Source organism: Simochromis diagramma, unplaced genomic scaffold, assembly GCF_900408965.1.
Source record: "Simochromis diagramma unplaced genomic scaffold, fSimDia1.1 OVJJ01000816.1, whole genome shotgun sequence".
Lineage (NCBI taxonomy): Eukaryota > Metazoa > Chordata > Actinopteri > Cichliformes > Cichlidae > Simochromis > Simochromis diagramma.
Genome location: NW_024386908.1, coordinates 18,496,647 through 18,515,043, shown reverse-complemented (window position 1 = coordinate 18,515,043; position 18,397 = coordinate 18,496,647). Strand labels below are relative to the sequence as shown.

Below are 18,397 nucleotides of genomic sequence, written 5' to 3'. Positions count from 1 at the left end.
AGAAAAGCACGTCGTGAATTTGTTCTTTTGTTTGTTTGTGTGAGTGCGTGCGTGCATGCGCGTCAGTCATAAAGTTTCATTTCACATTAATGTTTTGGAGACTGATCTCTGGTTTGCACCTTGAGGGGAACCCTTTTTACCATTGCAACAATCCTGAAAACCTCCCTCACAGCTGACTTCTGTGATCACTTTTTAAAAGAGGCTATGGGTATGGAAGTTCTTGTGCTGCTGGATGTTCTGATGGGGGTTCCTTTTTTAGCAATTGAAAGGACCCAAAGATCATCCCCTATGGCAGCTTTCTGTGGACCATAACCATTACCCCTTGTGGTGCCGCAAAACAAAACCCTACACTGTCTGCGGTAAAGTCATTAAAGAAATAAACTAAGCTACTTTCCGGGTACGAACTTGTCTGCAATAACATGTGGCTCTGGTGGGGAGTTTGCCTGAGGGGGAAGAGAGGGTTGGTTGGGTAAATAAAAATCAGGGAAGGGGGGGAAAAGTGAGAAAAAATTACTGTGGTCATATAACGCCTGGCAGAACTTTGTGGGTGTTTTGTTAAAGATGGGGGGCAATAGTTTTATACCTTTCACCAAAAATATACCAAACCCTTGATTTGGAATTTACTTTCCCCTGGGACGTCGCGCGGGAGAATAAAGACCTTATGAGGGGTATTTCTGACTTGCAAAATCTGAGGCGACGACGTTGAAAGTGTGTTTTTGTGCGGAACCAGCAAAAGACTCAAACTATTCAAATTGCACCATACTTGGAGGCTTTGGAGCCGTACAAATCAGTGCGAAAAAGTAAAAATGTAAAAAATGAAATGGGGGAAGGGTTATGAGGGTGTGTATGATTTGTAATATGTTGTTGTTTGTTTGTAGGGTAGGGTCATTAAATTTATGATGAAAATAGATACAGAAGAAAAGAAGACCACATAGTCTGGATAAATTACAAGACGATGACCCTGGCAGCAAGTTGTAAGATGGGTTATCAATCCAGCCGAAAGGGGAGTTTTCTGAGGCCAAAAAAGAAAACCATACAGAAACAGCAGGGCCAGTTACGTTAAGGAAGGACGGGGGTTAACGAGTGGGCTAATACGTCCAGAGGAGTGTAAAAATGTTTATGGTTGGAGTGAAGGAAGGTAGGGTTTTGTCCAAAGTTGGGTAGCTATTTGTGTGGGTAGATAAACAATGTGCATGTGAAGGCAGGGGGGGGGGGGGGAACGGATAATAACAGGGAAAGAGGGTCAACAAGGGAGTCTAGATCTAAGAGCTTACTCATAGCGTGCTGGCTTTTTCGGGGATAACTGGGAAATCATGGTCCATTTGGACCAAAAAGGACCACAAAGACCGTTACGCGGAGGTGGAGCCGAAGACGAGAAAGGACCGAGCCCGTTAATGTGGGAACTCTTCACCGTCCCCACACCACCCGAAAAGGAAAGGGGGAGGGAGAAAAAAAGAAGGGGGGGGGAAAAAAAAGAAAAGACGGGAAGGAGGAGCAAGGACCGCCCGGCGTTGGATGTCGAATATCAGAAGAAAGGAAGGATTGTATAAGGGGGACCCAAAGAAATCCTATTACTGTCGATTCATTTGTCTACTACATCGACTGGCATGTGCCATTAGCAATACAAGGCACAGGAGGATGTGGTAGGAGGGGACAAAGTATCAAAAGAAACCAGTAAATAGGGAAGATCTGATCCCTATTCTGTAAATGGTGTGAGCTGCACAGGTTAACGCGATAAGACAGAGCAGTGGATGTGTCACATCAGGGCGCTGAGGGCAAATCGTAGGTTCGCAAGCAACTTACTCTGGTAGGGCTTCCCAAGCTAAACTGGTCCCGGGTGAAGGGCCAAATTAAAGAGGACTGAAAGGAAAACCCAAGAACGAGGCGCCAGCGTACACTTGAACACAAAAACATAATTCCCGTGTATCCATAATGTGAATTAAGACCTGAATCCAGGTCTCAATCTAAACATGCTCTTCTTCTCTGTAATGTGCTCCAGAACGTCCTGGGTCCAAGATACGGCTTAGTCAACCCTAAGCTTTTGTTCCAGGTGGGTGAGAGGCTGCTCATGTATATCACAAACAGGCAACAACAGAATAAATCACCTACTTTTATTTAACACATAAGACTCTTAGTGACCTCAACATTTCTGTGTTCGTCTGTAAGCAAATCCCTTCAGCCAAGTTCAACATTTGGCTTTAAAATCCCCGCAGGTCCACTTACTTTTGGTCATGTAGACGATTACACAATATTTGCACACACCTTAACAACATACACACTCACACACATTTAAATGGATGAAAAAGTCAGGAGATGACACACACAGAGTCAGCAGTTTGTTCAACAGAGTCATGGTGTGTGTGTCTGTGTGTCTTGGTAAAATCTGTGAGAGACGATACGAATAATACATTAAGCTGAGAAATATGGATGTAAACACACACACACGCACACATACAGAAGCACATCTTCTATTTGAGGAGCCAGGCAATATGTCCTCATAATACTGGTGTCAAGTACAAACACACACACACAGATTCAGGTCTGCTTCAGTAATCCTGAGGACAAAGATGAGCAGAGTTCTGACATCAGCACCTCTTAAAGGACACAGTGTGTATTTTACTGTGTGTGAGTCTGTCGCAGTATAGAAAACGATTTTGCGACAGTGTGTGTGTGTGTTTCAGTGTGTGTGTACTTGTGTTAAAGCCATTTTCTCTGCTTCTTAGCTGAAAAGCTTAAAACAGTGGGATGATGTCATGCTGTGACACACACTCGTTATCGCGCACTTGCACAGACACACACACACACACAGACGCAGCCTAATCATAACGCCCTTCTATGTGTGACTGCTCAAAGATTTTCTCGTCTTTTTAGGGAAAGAAACACTTTAAAACCCATTTAATATTTTTAAAGAAACAAGTCGATCTGACAGCCGTTCAGCTGCTGCTCCACTCGTGTCACATGACCTTCAGCGCCAAAAGGGAAGCTAAAAATTGACGACAGTCTGACTGCACTTCACTGAAACAGCCACAAAATGTATTTAATGTTTCCATGTTGTGACACATCCCTGACTTTACAATCACTTTATCATAGTCACCGAGGATCTTTTCAAACAAAAATACAATTTAATGTTCGATGACTCATCTGTGATTCAAACTGAGAAGACGGTTGACTGTTTGGGTCATTTTTCACCAAAAGATCTCAGTAAATAAACAACTACACAAACTGCATTTTCCAGCCTGTATTTGGAATAACTGGATTAATTATCTCATTTACTTAAGACTGGTTTAACAACTGCAGCTGTAAGTCTATGGAGGGCCGTAATTGCCAAAACACATAAATAAAATTAAATGTTTAAGGAAAAAAACAAAACATAAAAATGAAATAAAAGAAATTTAAAGAAAATCTATAATATATAGATTAAATAAATAAAATCTAAACTTTTATTAAAATATAATAAATTCATTTGTTAATTTATTACATCTAATATAAATAAATCTATTCCCACAATGTTCTAGATTTCATGGCACATAAATCAGAGACATTTATTTATTTATATTAATTTTGGCAGCAACTGTCCTCCATAAATCACTGTCTGTATGCCGGCGGCTGTAGTCTGGACTCGGTGTTTATGAGGACATCTGTGAGGTAGATGCTCCTGTTGAGCAGCACATCAAATCTGGCCACGGATCAGACTTTCAGAGCGGCCTGCAGGCGCACAGGTGCTGGACCCTTCTGGACCTGCCAGGTAAGAAATCGGGGTCACGCACCTGACGCCGTCACCGCTTGCATGCTGCAAAAAGCTGCCTGCAGCATCCGTGTTCTCCTCCACAGGCCAGCCTCAGCTTCGTCAGTGAAGCCAGGAAATAATCATTTACTAAATCCACCACAGTTAAACGTGAAAGAGGAGACATAAAAACAGTCTGAAGAGCCTTTTCACCTCGTAAAAGTTAACAGAGTGCACGCACACACGAGCTAAAGCCCCATTCGGATGGGATTAACCTTACAGAGGGAAGCTGGGGTTAAATATTCCCCCGAGGTCTCTGGCAGGGATTTGAAACTTTGCAAGATTACAGGAACAGACGAGCAGAAAGCCGCTTAGAAATCACAGAGAAAGATTCTGCAGAACTTCCCTGAAAATCGCCACATTTTCATAAAAAAATAATCCTGGGATAGCTTCCTTTAGATCCACCACATTTTAATCAGGAAGGTCTAACGGCTAATACAGCTGCTTCTAATGGCACCAGGTGCGCTTTAAAAAAAAAAAAGAAAAAAAGAAAAAAAAGAAAGGCGTCATCATGATCATGTCAAACTTGTACAAGGCAGCGAGTGTAATAGTCTCATCGTTAATTTCCACTACTTCAGATGTCACTTTGCACCAAATTCTAAAGTAAAACACTGAACTTTAAACATATCTGAGCCCTCACATGTTAAATACTAACAAAACATGAGCTTAAAGAAAATTACACCTCGATATAAATGAAACTACAAATCTGTAAAAGACACTGAAAGAATGTGATATCAATGGATTCATGACAGCAATTAGAGGTCTAAGAGATGTTGACATAACCATCCATCTATCGATTTTCCACCTCTTCTCCAGGGCTCTGTCCCACGATGCAAGTTCAACATAGCCAGGATATGATTTCCCTCTCTGGCTTCATCCCTAAGGTTTCCCAATCCAGCTTGAAAGAGACAATGCTGCCAGAAGTGACCAATCAGAAACACAGACAGGTCTAATGGCAGCAGATCAAACTGCAGTATTAGAAAAAAAATGGAAGAAAATGAAAAAACAATTTTAATCAAAATAATGGACTGACAGTTTCTGAGAATCTCGAGGGAGAAGGTTTTTCATTTGACGACGTCCATGGATACTCGACTTCAGACAGTCATTCACTGCAAAGGATTATTATCCAAGTATCGAAAACAATTACTAAAATGAAAATTATATTTGGTTTTACAATTACTTCTGTACCTCTGAAAATGGGGGTAGTGTATGAAAATGCCTAAATTCTGAAGACTTGATGAAACACTTTTTATGAGAACAAGATCACATATTTTACTTAGGATCAGGGGTTACGCTTGGAGTTTGGGTGATTTCTTAGAGTATTTTAAATTAAATATCAGTAATTTAAGCTGTTAATTTGCTCACTTATGTTCTTGTTTTTCTGTCTTTCTACCTACAAATCAGCTGTTGTCACATCTAATCACTGCCTGAATTTCTTGAACATGAGAACATAAGATTTATTTTTATTTAACTCTGGGTTTCCCTGCTCAGTTAAGAGAAAAACTCATGGGAAAATTTAACTAATTAACCCAAAATTCTGCTCAGTTTTTCATCATTTTATCTCATGGGGCTCCTGCGTTACTCCCGACTCCTGTGTTTAGATTTAATTTCTCATTTTCTTTGAGTCAAATCCCTTTGAGATGAGTAGTGACATGAAGCAGTAGAGATAAACATGTAAGTATAGTAGTACACTGTGTTTCCGTCATGGTCTGTCTATGTATTATTTACCTGTTGTCTATATTTATTCTGCTGCTTTCAGCTGCGTGATATTTTTTTTGTCCTGCTGTGTTTGGGTCTTAGCGTTTAACATTTTGGTGTTTTGTTCTTTTTTCCCAGCATCCCGCTGTGAAGGACTATGACCAGTTTAGCTGGAAGCTGTACACACACGCGCACACACGCACACACGCGATTATATTATTATCTCTCCAGGAGCCCCACACACAGGTTTACAACGCAACACCAAAGCAGCACCGTAACGTCTTTGGAAAATGGCTCTGAGGCTCAAACTGCTCAGATTGTAGAGGCTTTTTCAGTCACTTATACTCATCCAAAGCTAGGAATAATTATTGGGTTCATTATCAGTTAGTTTGTTTAATGATGTTTTTGTTCATTGTTTTGTCTGTAAATTGTAAGGACACTGTGAAAACATTGGTTTTGATTTTTTTTAACAAGAAACAATGGAAAATCCAAATACAGAGTTTACTATTTTTTTTTAATCAAGAGTCTGAAACATGGGACACTGTTTGTTTATTTATTTATTTATTTATTTATTTATTTATTTATTTATTTTTGGGGGGGGGGTTGTTTATTTGTTTTGTTTTGTCTGGGAGAGTGCATAAGAAATTATTCAATTATATCAATAAATCACATTTTATTTATATAGCTACTGAATTCATGCCAGACAACTTAAGGGCCCTTTTACTTTCAAGGCACTTACTTTTCAGGCATCTTTTTGAAGCACTTACTGGTTCAAATCTTCGTGGTGTTCCCCAGGGCACAATTCTGGGGCTACCGTTATTAATTTTATATCTGATACACTCGGGACAGATTACTGAGACGTTTTCCATTAGTACCACTTATATGCTGATGACACTCAACAATGTTTAATTTGCAGTTACATAAAAAAGAGAAAGTGTTATAGTTTCACATTTCTCTTGCTGAAAATCAGCAAATGTTTGGGATTTTTTTAAAATAAATTAAACTTTTATTTTGGTCTAGGCCATCTGGAAAGAAATTGAAGGATGATCATAAATAAGCCTCAAATATGAGTCAATAAGCAAGCGATATTAATAGAGTACTTTTTGCAGTCGGAAAAACAAGAACATGAGCGAAAACAAGAAGTTTTTACAATGCGAGAATAAAATTATTTTATAAATTACAATAAATTTAAAAGCAGGACCTGGTTTAACTGAATGAAATACATAAATGTGAACAAATTCAGAATCCAAAATTGGATTTTGACAGAAAACTAAAAGAAAAGATGCTCCTGGGATTATCATTCGTTGTTATAACCAAGTAATTAATAATAAAAAGGCAAAGATTTTATAAGAGGTCAATCAGCACGCTGTGGGTGGATAAGTAAGACGTGAAGACACGACCCCTTCCAATTAGGATATTTTTACATTTCATAGTTTCATTTATGGAGGAGATTAATTGGTACCCACTCAAATCGCAGGTTTCACTATTTTCAGAATTTAGCAGTTCAATAAACTTTATTCATCCTTTGTGGGGAAGTTAGACCTTAAACAGCTGCCCAGAATTTGGGTGCTCATCTGCCAAATTTATAATGAAGAGACAAAATTGTTGGCAACAGAGGAATTATTGCATCTTCAGTTTGTTGCACCACCCATTGGTATTCATGTAGGTCTTCTTAGTGCCCATAAAGGTTCACTACAGAGCTGGGATCCTATTGGGAGCAGTTAAAGGTTAACTCTTACATTCATGACCCACAAATCTGGATAATGTTAAATACTTAGCTGTCTGTTCAGGTCTCTTCAGGAATAATGTGAGTGAGACTGACTAAAAACACACCTCTTAAGTAGAGTGGAGAATGTGTGGCAGTGGTCATGAATAGTTTTTATAAAGTGAGCTAAAAATGGTTTGCTGAATCTGACACAGAGTATAAAAGGAGGAAAAACTACTGTGAGTACACCTTAGGTGAGTGTTGACATGTTTGTTTCTATTCTAGCTCGGCCATGTGGTCAATCAAAATCTTCTTAAAACCAGGTTCATTAAACTTCAGCTTATTGTCATGATAGGGTGCCTCTGTATAGACTCAAGTTTTATGTGCAACAAAAGAGAGCTAATGATCATTTGTAATAAATACTGGATTATATTTAAAACCAATTACATTATAATCAATATGACAAAAAGTTCAATCCAATTTAGAAATGCCCAGATAAACAGGAGTTCACCTACTTGCTGAAGAGTGAAAAATATCCACATACATTCTACACAGTGCTTTGGTTTGTGGCTTTCAAGACCACAGAAGAGCGCAGTATGGTTAAAAAACAAACAAAAACAAAACCTTTGACACTAACTTTCATTTACAAATGATTGTTTAATAAATGAAACCCCAAAGATATTTGAATTTATCCTACCAAAGACTACGATAACGAGCAATGTCTCCACATTCCCGATACTTGGAACAAGATTTTTTTTTTTTTTATCTTTTTACCCAAACAGTTCGCTCACTGAAAAAATAGAATAATAGGTGGTAGGCTTTGCCAAATAATCTGACTGATAATTTTTTTATTCCCCTTATTAACTCTACCAAGAAGGTCAAACTATCCACTGAGGTTGAAGAAAGAGATGATGTGGCATCCAAAAGACAACAACTGTCCACTAGCTAGATTGAATCATTTTAAATGTAGACGGGATTAAAGTTCAAGACCCTAGCTGACTGTGGGGACATGACTCTTCTCTAATGCTTTTCCCAGCCCACACATGAAACAAAGCTGCTAGATTATTTCCCAACACATGAACAGGGTTCCATATCACCAATGGCTTGATCATGCAGAGCCATTAAAAAAAAAAAAGTATGTCCACCAATCACAGTTCCAAGTTCACCCGTGAAGCAAACCTCACTATGAAGTTCTTTTCTTGAGCCAGTCGGCCTGTTCTCACAGTAAAGAATGAGCAGTTGTTTGTTCATAGTAATAAATAATTGTACCTTGCTTTTTGAAATGGAAATGGAAATGAACGTGTGCAACGTAAAATCAATCACAAGTCCAGTGAACATACCATGAATTATCCTGCTTTCTACCACTTAGAATGACCAGAATTTACAGAACTAACTTCATCCATTTTCTACTGCTTATTCAAGGCTGGGTCACGGTGCAGCATTCTACTCCTCCACCTCCTCCAGCTCATCCAGAGAACACCAAAGCATTTCCACACCAGCTGAGAGATGAGTCTTTCTAACGTGTCTTGGGTCTACCCCTGTGGTGTCCTACCAGGAGGACATGCCTGAACCACCTCACCTGTGGAGCGGTAGTGGCTTAACTTGGTGCTCCTCCCAAATGACTGAACTTCTCACCCTTAAGTCTAAGGGAGATCCCAGCCACCCTTTGTAGAAAGCTCATTTTTACCCCTTGTATCTTTGATCTCATTCGTTCGGTCAATACTCAGACCTCAAGGACCAGAGGTGAGGGTAGGAACGTAGACTGAACTTTGCTTTTACACTCAGATTATTCACAACGGACAGGTACAGCATCCACATCATAGACACCACCCGAGGTACTCAAAGTCCTCCACTTTGGGCAGTAGCTCATCCCGCAAAATGACCTTGTTTTAACTAAAACTGGAGTCATGGATTCAGTTAGTAGTAGGGTAATTTTCCCATAGACTTCTATTCAAATGTCAGACTTTTTGCAACCAGGAGTGTCGCCCCCTGGTGGGGTCTGAAAAGAAAGTTGCATCCATGTTTATACTGTATTTAGGAGGACCTGTGCCGATAAGGACAGTGAAGATGGCCCAGTCTTGCTATTTATTGGGGTTTGGGTACGAAGACAAAATAAAGCTTGGTCGTTTTGGTTCAGAAGAGTCTTGACCAGCATGCACAAAACACATCTCCTAAAGAACACACTTCCTACATACATCCTAACTGACTAATAAATTGCTTTTTCGAGCTGTCACTGCAGCTCACAAGAACTCAGAGCTGCCCATCAGCAAGCTTCCAGAAGCTGGCCAACTGGATGAAAGGGAGAAGGGTCTTATAGAGAGAGCAGAGTGGCGATAAAACAGCTTATTTTGGACATGGAGGCACAGAATTAGATTATTAAAGCTTACTCTGAACGTGAATGATGCAAAAGGCATAAATGGTTCCCTTTAACAAACACCACAAAACATCCAAATGCACACACTCACTGTGGGTTTAACACCCTACAGCATTCAGCCATGTGTGGCGTTATGGAGGGGGGTGTTATGGAGACATTACAGGCTGCTGTCAGAAAGCCTTAGTCACCGATTTTACCGAGCACCGGTCTGTATGCCAGGCATTTAAACGGCTCACCTGTCATCATGTAGTCAAGCCCTCCATTTCCACATTCATCCAACTAAACTGAGGTCACACATTTCACTGTAACACCGCCCGCGCGCACACTCATACAAGGGCAGACCCTCGCTTGACCAGCCGTTTATCCCGCTCGGTTTACCCGCCTGTTAGCCCGTTAGCAGCCCCACTGCTAGTAACCGGTCACCGGCTGATCAACGTAAAAATCACCGTAACGTCGCTGTAACCTCAGCCGCTGCGTCAGATTAACAGGAGACAACACACACACTCTCGCGCGCGCATGCATGCATGCGTACACGCGCGTGCGCCGCTCTCACTCACTCACTGGGTATCAGTTACCAAGTTTCACTAATTTAAAGACACCAACCGTCTGCGCGAGCTCCACCAGCGGCGCCAAACCACGCTGCACAAGAGATTGCACGAGCGATAATTAGTGTACACATACACACACTAGTCGCCGGTTTGATCGTACCTCCCTCCTGGTCCGGTTGGAGGCAGGCCGGGATGTTTTTCTTCCAGCCGGGCATGATGCACCTCAGGGCGGATAGGGAGTCCAGGGCGGCCGCTAGCAGACACACACCACCAGCAACGGAAGGAGCAACGGCAGCGGCGACAGCAACATGGCTAGTTAGCTTTAGCTTAAGCTGCTCCACTACACAGGGATCCACCTCCCCCTGCACGAGCCTACCTCTCTCTACCTCTCCCTCTTTTCAACCTCACACAGGCACGCGAGCCTCCCTCTCTCTCTCTCTCTCCCCACTCCTTCTCTTTGTCTATGTCTCTCTACCCCCTCCCCCCATCTGTAACTCTACCCCGCGAGCCTCGCTGTGGTCTCACGGGAGCGGGAGAGCGACGTTTACAGAGATGGTCAAAAGAAAGCGAGTGGGTGACGTGATGACCGTGAAGGAGCCCGCGAGGCACTGATGCTTTGATGTTACAGAGGTTTCTGAAGACTGTTAGAAATGTATCCAGGTTCCACTGAAGGCTCTAAAGACTGTTACAAATGTATCCAGGTTCCACTGAAGGTTCTAACAACTGTTACAAATGTATCCAGGTTCCACTGAAGGCTCTAAAGACTGTTACAAATGTATCCAGGTTCCACTGAGAGTCCTAAAGACTGTTACAAATGTATCCAGGTTCCACTGAAGGTTCTAACAACTGTTACAAATGTATCCAGGTTCCACTGAGTGTCCTAAAGACTGTTACAAATGTATCCAGGTTCCACCAAAGGTTCTAAAAACTGTTACAAATGTATCCAGGTTCCACTGAAGGTTCTAAAGACAAATGTATCTGGTTCATAGTTTAGTTCCTACAGAAACATTGCTAGTGGCGCACCGTTCTACTGTCTTCATTCATTCAGAGCAGAGATAGAGAGAGAATCTGTAAAGAGACAGAAAGAAATCAATAAGACTGTGAGCCAGACATCCTCCTCCAGCAGCCAGTCAGCCTGTACAGTGATGAAGATCCATAGAGGCAGAGGCGTGGAGGAACTACTGAACCAGAACCAGCAGGACATGGTCCAGAGACCATATTCTGTACACAAAGCGGTGAAAAACAGCAACAATGGACAAAATGATGACAAGATGAAAAAACAAGCAAACAAAAGAAAAACAGGCAAAAGAGCTACAAGTCGATACAACACCAACAAATGCCACAAGTAGTGAAAAGTCATCACAAAAGTATGTATTCTATATATATTCTAATAATAATTTGATGGTGATCTTGGTATTTGGTATTTTCATTGCCAAGTTGTGTGGCTTACTCTTACTTATAGTTGTAAAAGTATGTCAGCAGAATTCAGCTGAGGGGGCACAGTGACCTTTGTGAATGGGCCTGGACCCCCGGGCTGTCATAACACCAATGCTGATGCAGAATTAGAACAAAGAGGGAAAAATGTAAGTTAAAGTGAAAAAATGACAACTATTACAGAGGGAAGGAAAAAAAACAAGCATAGAGAGAAACAAACCGACAACAAATAATAACAAGAACACTGAAATATACAATATGACCACAGTGGCTCCAAAGGGACACAAAAATATTCAAAAAAATACCTCTACTGGAAATTTAAAAGAGCATAAAATCATGCAAAACAGCAACAACGAATGACAAAGAGATTTTTTTTTTAGTTTGTTAGAACACTGCAGTAGTTATTTATAGATACACATATAGGGTGATCGTGGCTCAGGGGGTTGGGAATCGCATCTGTAACCGGAAGGTCGCCGGTTCGATCCCTGGGCTCTCTGTCCTGGTTGTTGTGTCCCTGGGCAAGACACTTTACCCTACTTGCCTACTGGTGTTGGCCAGAGGGGCCGATGGCGCGATATGGCAGCCTTGCTTCTGTCAGTCTGCCCCAGGGCAGCTGTGGCTACAACTGTAGCTTGCCTCCACCAGTGAATGAATAGTGGTATTGTAAAGCGCTTTGGGTGCCTTGAAAAGCGCTATATAAATCCAATCTATTATTATATAGTAACAAGTAATTTGGCAAGAACAGATAAGACTTTTGAATCCATGACAGAATTGTTGAGTTTTTTTCTGTAAAGAGGACCCAGAAATGCTCCTCTGGGCTCGAAGAGTGAAAATATTCTGAGGACTGAATCTGAGCTTCTTCTTTGAGATCATGAACACTATGTCCTTCCAGACCACAGTTATTCCAGGAGGGGTTTTGTTTATTTAAGCAATGCAATTGAAGCCCAAATTTCAAAGCCAGCGTCTTTGATCGTATGGAGGATCATTAGTGCACATGTTATCGTATATCTGTGAGGGCCCCAATAAAGCTGAACAATTTATACACATTTGCCATTGCTTTTGGGTAACTAATGTATTAATTAATGTTTTGCTTCTTTGTTGTGAAGCACTCTGTAATACGTATATATCTCAAAAAATGCTTTATAAATAAAATTTGACTTTACATTCTTTAGCCTGCGTCTTTCTCGGGTAAGGGCTTCCCTGTTTGACCAAGAAACAGTGCAGAGCATTCTTTTTTGAAGCTAAGTTGTTCAAATCAGAACATGTCTCCAGTTAAACCTGACGTATTTATTCAGTGTTTTCAGTTGTCTATTTTTTTAATCTATTTTTTAAAATCTATTTTTAAACAGAATATTTATTTCTCATATTTTAAATGGAGGTTGTTTAGTAAAGTCTGTGTGTTTTAATATAACTATGAAAATAATGGTTTAGGCTGAATTTCATGGTGTCCATAAACATAAATCATTATGTGATTTTTAAAATAAGCTGTTGATATTTATCCAATTCTGTCTCAACCTCTTGTTGCCATTAACCAGGAGCAATGTTCCCTCTAATTTTTCATGTGTCTGAGCGAACACACAAACTCCCTGAGCGATCCCGTGGACCACTGTGAGCAATAGCAGACGTGTGCACTGTGGTCACGCCAGCATCAAATCCATCCAAGTTACATGGTTTATTAAAAATAATCAAATTACAGCATTTACATTTATGTTAGACTACTTTTAATTAACTGCTTTAGCCCACTTACAATGAAAATTTAAAAAACAAAATCTTGTTCATGACCTGTGTAGTATGTTAACACTATTGGAAGTAAAAATAACTTGAACTCCAATTTTGAAAACACAACTTTCTATTTTTTTTTTCTTTTCTGTTTTTTTATAAAGCTCTGCCTTGTATTATGAGTATGAGTCTGTGGTCTGGGAGAGAGTCCTGTAACTCTCTGTCTGTATATACAGTATATAATGACCAATGTTGGGCAATTAATTATATAGTTACTTCTTCAAAAAAGTAACTGAGTTTTTTGCAGCTGTTTACCTAAAAATGCAGACAAGGCGTTTTTTTTTAAACAAACATTTCAAACTATTTACAGAACAATCAGGTGTTCTGCATCAAATTTGATGCCACACAAATTATTTGTGCCACTCCCAAAAATAATTTCTGTCCACTATAAGATAAAGGAGAACAGCCTGATACCTGCAGGCCTGACAACAGGAGATGTATCACTCCTGTAACACCTGTAACATTCAGCAGTCGCCTCATTGTTCTGACACACACAACAAAACTAGTGACTACACTACACACTAACTACACAAGATTTGCACTAAATGTCACAAATCTCTCACATCTCAAAACACCGCCGTCACTCCTAAAACTCCCCCCTTCCTAAACAACTAAATGCCATGTTGCCATATCATTTTTTGATTGGCCGACATTGTATTTTTTTCGACAAACAGGAAAGGGTGGGGGTTTTGGGCGTTGTTTTTGCTCACAGGCGAAAAGTGCTTTCGAGCATTTTATAAAATGCCGTTTTTACTGTTTCTTCCCGCAGTAAATATAAACAACGATAGTATTCAGGAAGAAAACCAAACATTGCAGATATTTTTATCATAACTCTGGTTTTACGTGGCCTATCAACACAATTTAAAAACTGGTATAAAGTCCACACTTTTCCCGTCAATTGTTCCGTCTGTCCTGCTCACATCTCCAATGGTTGTACATACGTAATATGTTGACGATTTGTCACCTAGCGTAAAATGTTACTCTTTGGGAGTGAGAACGTGTTGCAGCGCGCAATTGCGCACGCGCACAGCTTAGAGGGAACATTGACCAGGAGATGTTTACAGGGTGGTATTACAAAGATCTGAGAATATTGAGAAATTAATTCTCACTACAGAAATGTAAAATTGATGTATTAACATACAGTTCTGGTGTTTTGTGGGCCATGATCAAAAATAAGCACAAGGACTGACAGCCAAGTGTGAAAAAACGGACTGATCTAGTCAGTGTATTTTTAAGTTTATAGCACATCTGCAAACAACAGACCAAAATGCAGAACAGCACAAAGTCAAAAAATAAAATAAAAATGAATGAATGAAAAATGAATTTTTTAAACTTCATATAAAATATATTTTATTATACTTTTACTAAAACGTTTGGAATGATTATCCGGGAAAAGCTTCTTGTTATCAGCAGACTTGAAATGAAATGCCCAGCTGTTTTTTTTGTATTTGCCTCTCTGGATTTGTGTAGACTTCTGACCTTTGACTCCCAAACAACTTAAAATAAATGTACACTGAGCACTGCTGGGAGTGACTCCTCCTGATATCAGGACATGTTTGGGATGGTTTCTGCCTCAGTCCTAGCAGTGGGATCTTTTTAAAGCATTTCCAACCTCCTGCAGTAATTTTATTACATAGGGTATAAAATAAATATGACCCCTGTGTTTGATTTCCAGCTTCAGCTCTAATATGAAGTGATAAAGCACACAGATGTGGGCAGCAGTGAACCTGCAGATGTATTAACAGGAAGCCACACACAGATGATGGCTGCTCGAAGATATTTGAAATCTGGTTCCTGTCCCGACTCGCCTCTGAGGAATTCACCCCATCGCCTCCCAGCTGAGGATTAAAGGGCTATCCCACTAAAAGTTTAAAGGAAAGGAGAACGTGGTGCAGGTGACGTCATGTTAATGAAGTGAGAGAGTCATGTCACCATGGCGACCGAGAGACGGGAGCATTAAAAGAAAAAGGGGGTGTTTTAATCCAAACCGTAATGTTTCTAGAAACCTACTAAAGTTGTTTTTTTTATTATACTTAATAATTCATTTAACTCAAAACTATTAAAATTAATATAAATTGCATGTAATTATCTTTCTGAGTGATTATTTGCTCTGAGTTTTATACCCTCTAAACACAGAGAATAATATTTTTGTGTGCATGTACACAAATTAGTACATATGCGACTGAACAGAAGAAAAACTTGGAGGAAATTAATATGAGTCCACAAACACCAATCAGAACATTACAGGCCATGATCATTTCAGTGTGTAACTGAGGGGTGCGATTGCCCTGTCCCACTGAAGACGAACAAAATGACTACATAAACATGACATGGAAGAACTCATTTTTGAAAACTGTGCAGATCTCAAAGTCCAGATCAAAATGATACACATACCCAGTTCTACTTTTTAAAATGTCTGGATTTAAAGACGAATCTCTGTAGGACCCATGAACCCATCTTTATCCTGCCTGAACAGGTTATGACATGATCTCTGGTGCTTCTGTGGGCGAACTTATCTCCTCTCTGAAAGGGTTTGACAAACTTTACCTTCACACTATGAACATCTTCTGAGTTACAGGCCCTCGGAGGGCAGAAGAGTGCATTGAAATTTGGTGTTTAATCCCTCATAGCTTCATGAGTACCGAGACATCAACATGATGGTGATCCACATTAAAAACAACATGTAAGCTGTGTTAGAAACTGCAACCGAATCCATTTCACACCAACTCCAAGTGTCACAATCTGAAGCCAACATCTCGTTTCTTTGTCAGTAACCAACTCTGAGCATCACAGGACATCATAGTTTAGATGAACTGCAGGAGTTTAACATCAGATTAACAGAAACAAGCACCGATGCTCTGGATGTTTGATCTGATTCTGACTCACTGGATAAAAATCACCTCCTTTCTCCCACACTGTTAAAGCTATAACTGCATTAACATGACTGGAAAGAGGTTCTGTTGATCCCACAAGTTAGAATATGCAAATTATTATTACTATGTCTTTATTTTGAATATTTTTAAAATAAAACAACAAAAAAGACATATTCATAATTACAATAAATAACCTCACATGTTTAAAAAAGAAGTAGGAAGAAGTGCCTAATCACAAGAACGCTAACCTCAAGGTGCTTTATATTGTATGATAAAGACCCTACAATAATACAGAGAACACCCATCAATGAGTCAGCTCCCAATGACCAAGCACTTGGCGACAGTGAGAAAGAAGAACTCCCTTTAAGCAGGAAGAAACCTTCAGCAGAACCAGGCTCAGGGAGGTGCAGCCACCTGCTGTGACCAGTTCGAGGAGAGAGACAGGATGAAAGACACTCTTTTCTGAGTTTTTTCATGATTAAAAAAAAATTATGTTTTTAAGCATTCAGTCATTAACATGTTGCTGTGTGGATTATTTATGCTCAACAAGCAGGTCAGTGGAACAATATCTGCAGCTGTGGTTAAAGCTGAGAGTACTTTATCTGAAGATGTTTTTCTCCTCTTGTCAGAAATAACAGTTTAAACACAGAGACAGGTGGGACTACATCTGCAGTGGACTCTGACAGGAAGGAGTAAAAAAAAAAAGAAAAATCCCCTGTATGTCAAAACAACGGCAGCCTGTCTGACAAGTGCGGCGATTAACTGACAGCCTTCAATGTGACGAGCGGCCATCTTTCATCCCCGTGGATCGGCACAGAGAGGGAGGAGGAGGCGGGACAGGAGGAAAAGCAGCAGTGAAGCGGAAGAATGAGTCTCTGCAGGCTACAAGACAAAAAGCAGAGACTGACCTCGATATGAAGAGAGCGGGCGGGACTCGTGTGGTCCCATCAGAGAGAATCCTGCAGCTTTACAGCTCTCACACCAAACCTGCACTCACAAACTATCAGCAGTATTTATGGTGAACATTGTTTATCCCCTCACAGAGTCATCTGCACTCAGTCAGTGTGTCTTCAAACATGTTCAGACTCTCCATTTTCAGCCTGTAAGGACTCCCAGGACATCATAAAATACATCCAGTGAACTCCTGACCTCAAAAACAGCTGATCTCACCACCAGGTCCATTTAAGTCTATGCCCCGTAGCTTTGGACCATCTCACATGATCCCCAGCAGCAGCAGATGGAGCCTGGCCTTGTCCTTCACACTTAGTTCATATATAAGTTTGATGATCTTCCAGTCTAAACATGTAATTCATAATTACTGAAATCAGTGCATGCTCATTTTTCAGACTCGGCTCATGTGTTGCCAGGGGCTTCAGGGAGCTCTGTGCCAAATTTGAGGTCATCTGGTTGAGCGGTTTTCATGTTTTGGCTAAATGTTGCTCTCCATTAAAGGGACTGCTGCCTGGGAAATTCATTGCTTTGTATTCGAAGGTTGAACCATCACAGATAAATGTGTTAACCTGAACCTTAACCACCAAAAAAACCTAAGATGGGTTTTAAAAAACCTCAAAAGCCAAAAAGTTCTAAATTTTTGCAACTCACTGGCTCTCAGAACAGAGCTGTATTGTTTCCAGTGACGAGCAGGGGGTGACTTCTCTGGCTGCAAAGAAGACATTTATTAGCCCTTTTTGATTAGCATCTACTTGAATTGTCTTGTGACAGCTCAATACGGTTTAAAGGTTTTTCATTAGGTTGTAGTACCTGGCAACAGGTACCTTTTTAAGTACCTGCTCACCCGGGGTTCCAAGTAATCTGAGGTGATCTGAAAGTGTGACATCAACAGACTGAATGCCACCGATTGGTTACCAAGTGGGATCACTCAATGAGTCATGAAAGTGACTCCTTGAAAATCAAAACTGCCAATGCTGAAATCTGGCGACAAGAGAAATGTTGAGTCACATCGAGCTTATCCAAGTAGGCACTAATGGAAATGGGCTATATAAGAACTTCAGACTTTGTTTGAAATGGAGACTTCTATGATGAGTTTTTTGTCTCAGTCGCCAGTTTTAAGTCTTAGTCAGTGCAGCATGAGGTTCATTTAGTAAACTGTGGTGTGACTTAGAGTCAAGCACACATTAAAGCAGGGTACTTGGTGGGACAGTGTGGGTTTTGATTAAGCAGGGGCTTTCTTGCAGTTGGATG

The 18,397-nt window shown here is 40.4% G+C and overlaps 2 protein-coding genes across 6 annotated transcripts in view; one reads left to right on the top strand and one right to left on the bottom strand.

The window, feature by feature from the left end:
• The window catches only part of grip1 (glutamate receptor interacting protein 1), a 54,142-nt gene extending 43,603 nt beyond the window's left edge, over nucleotides 1–10,539 (bottom strand). For 2 of the 5 annotated variants that reach the window (XM_040035889.1, XM_040035890.1), the window contains exon 1: nucleotides 10,270–10,537. In XM_040035889.1, the coding sequence (XP_039891823.1) occupies nucleotides 10,270–10,324 (55 nt within the window). In that variant the 5' untranslated portion in view covers nucleotides 10,325–10,537. Of the gene's footprint in view, nucleotides 1–10,269 lie in introns of all 5 variants that reach the window. The other 3 variants (XM_040035891.1, XM_040035894.1, XM_040035892.1) reach the window with 2 other exon arrangements.
• Nucleotides 10,540–13,162: 2,623 nt separating this feature from the next.
• The window catches only part of cand1 (cullin-associated and neddylation-dissociated 1), a 37,548-nt gene continuing 32,313 nt past the window's right edge, over nucleotides 13,163–18,397 (top strand). The window contains exon 1 of the mRNA XM_040035886.1: nucleotides 13,163–13,176. The gene's annotated coding sequence lies outside the window, so the exon portion shown is untranslated. The remainder of the gene's footprint in view (nucleotides 13,177–18,397) is intronic.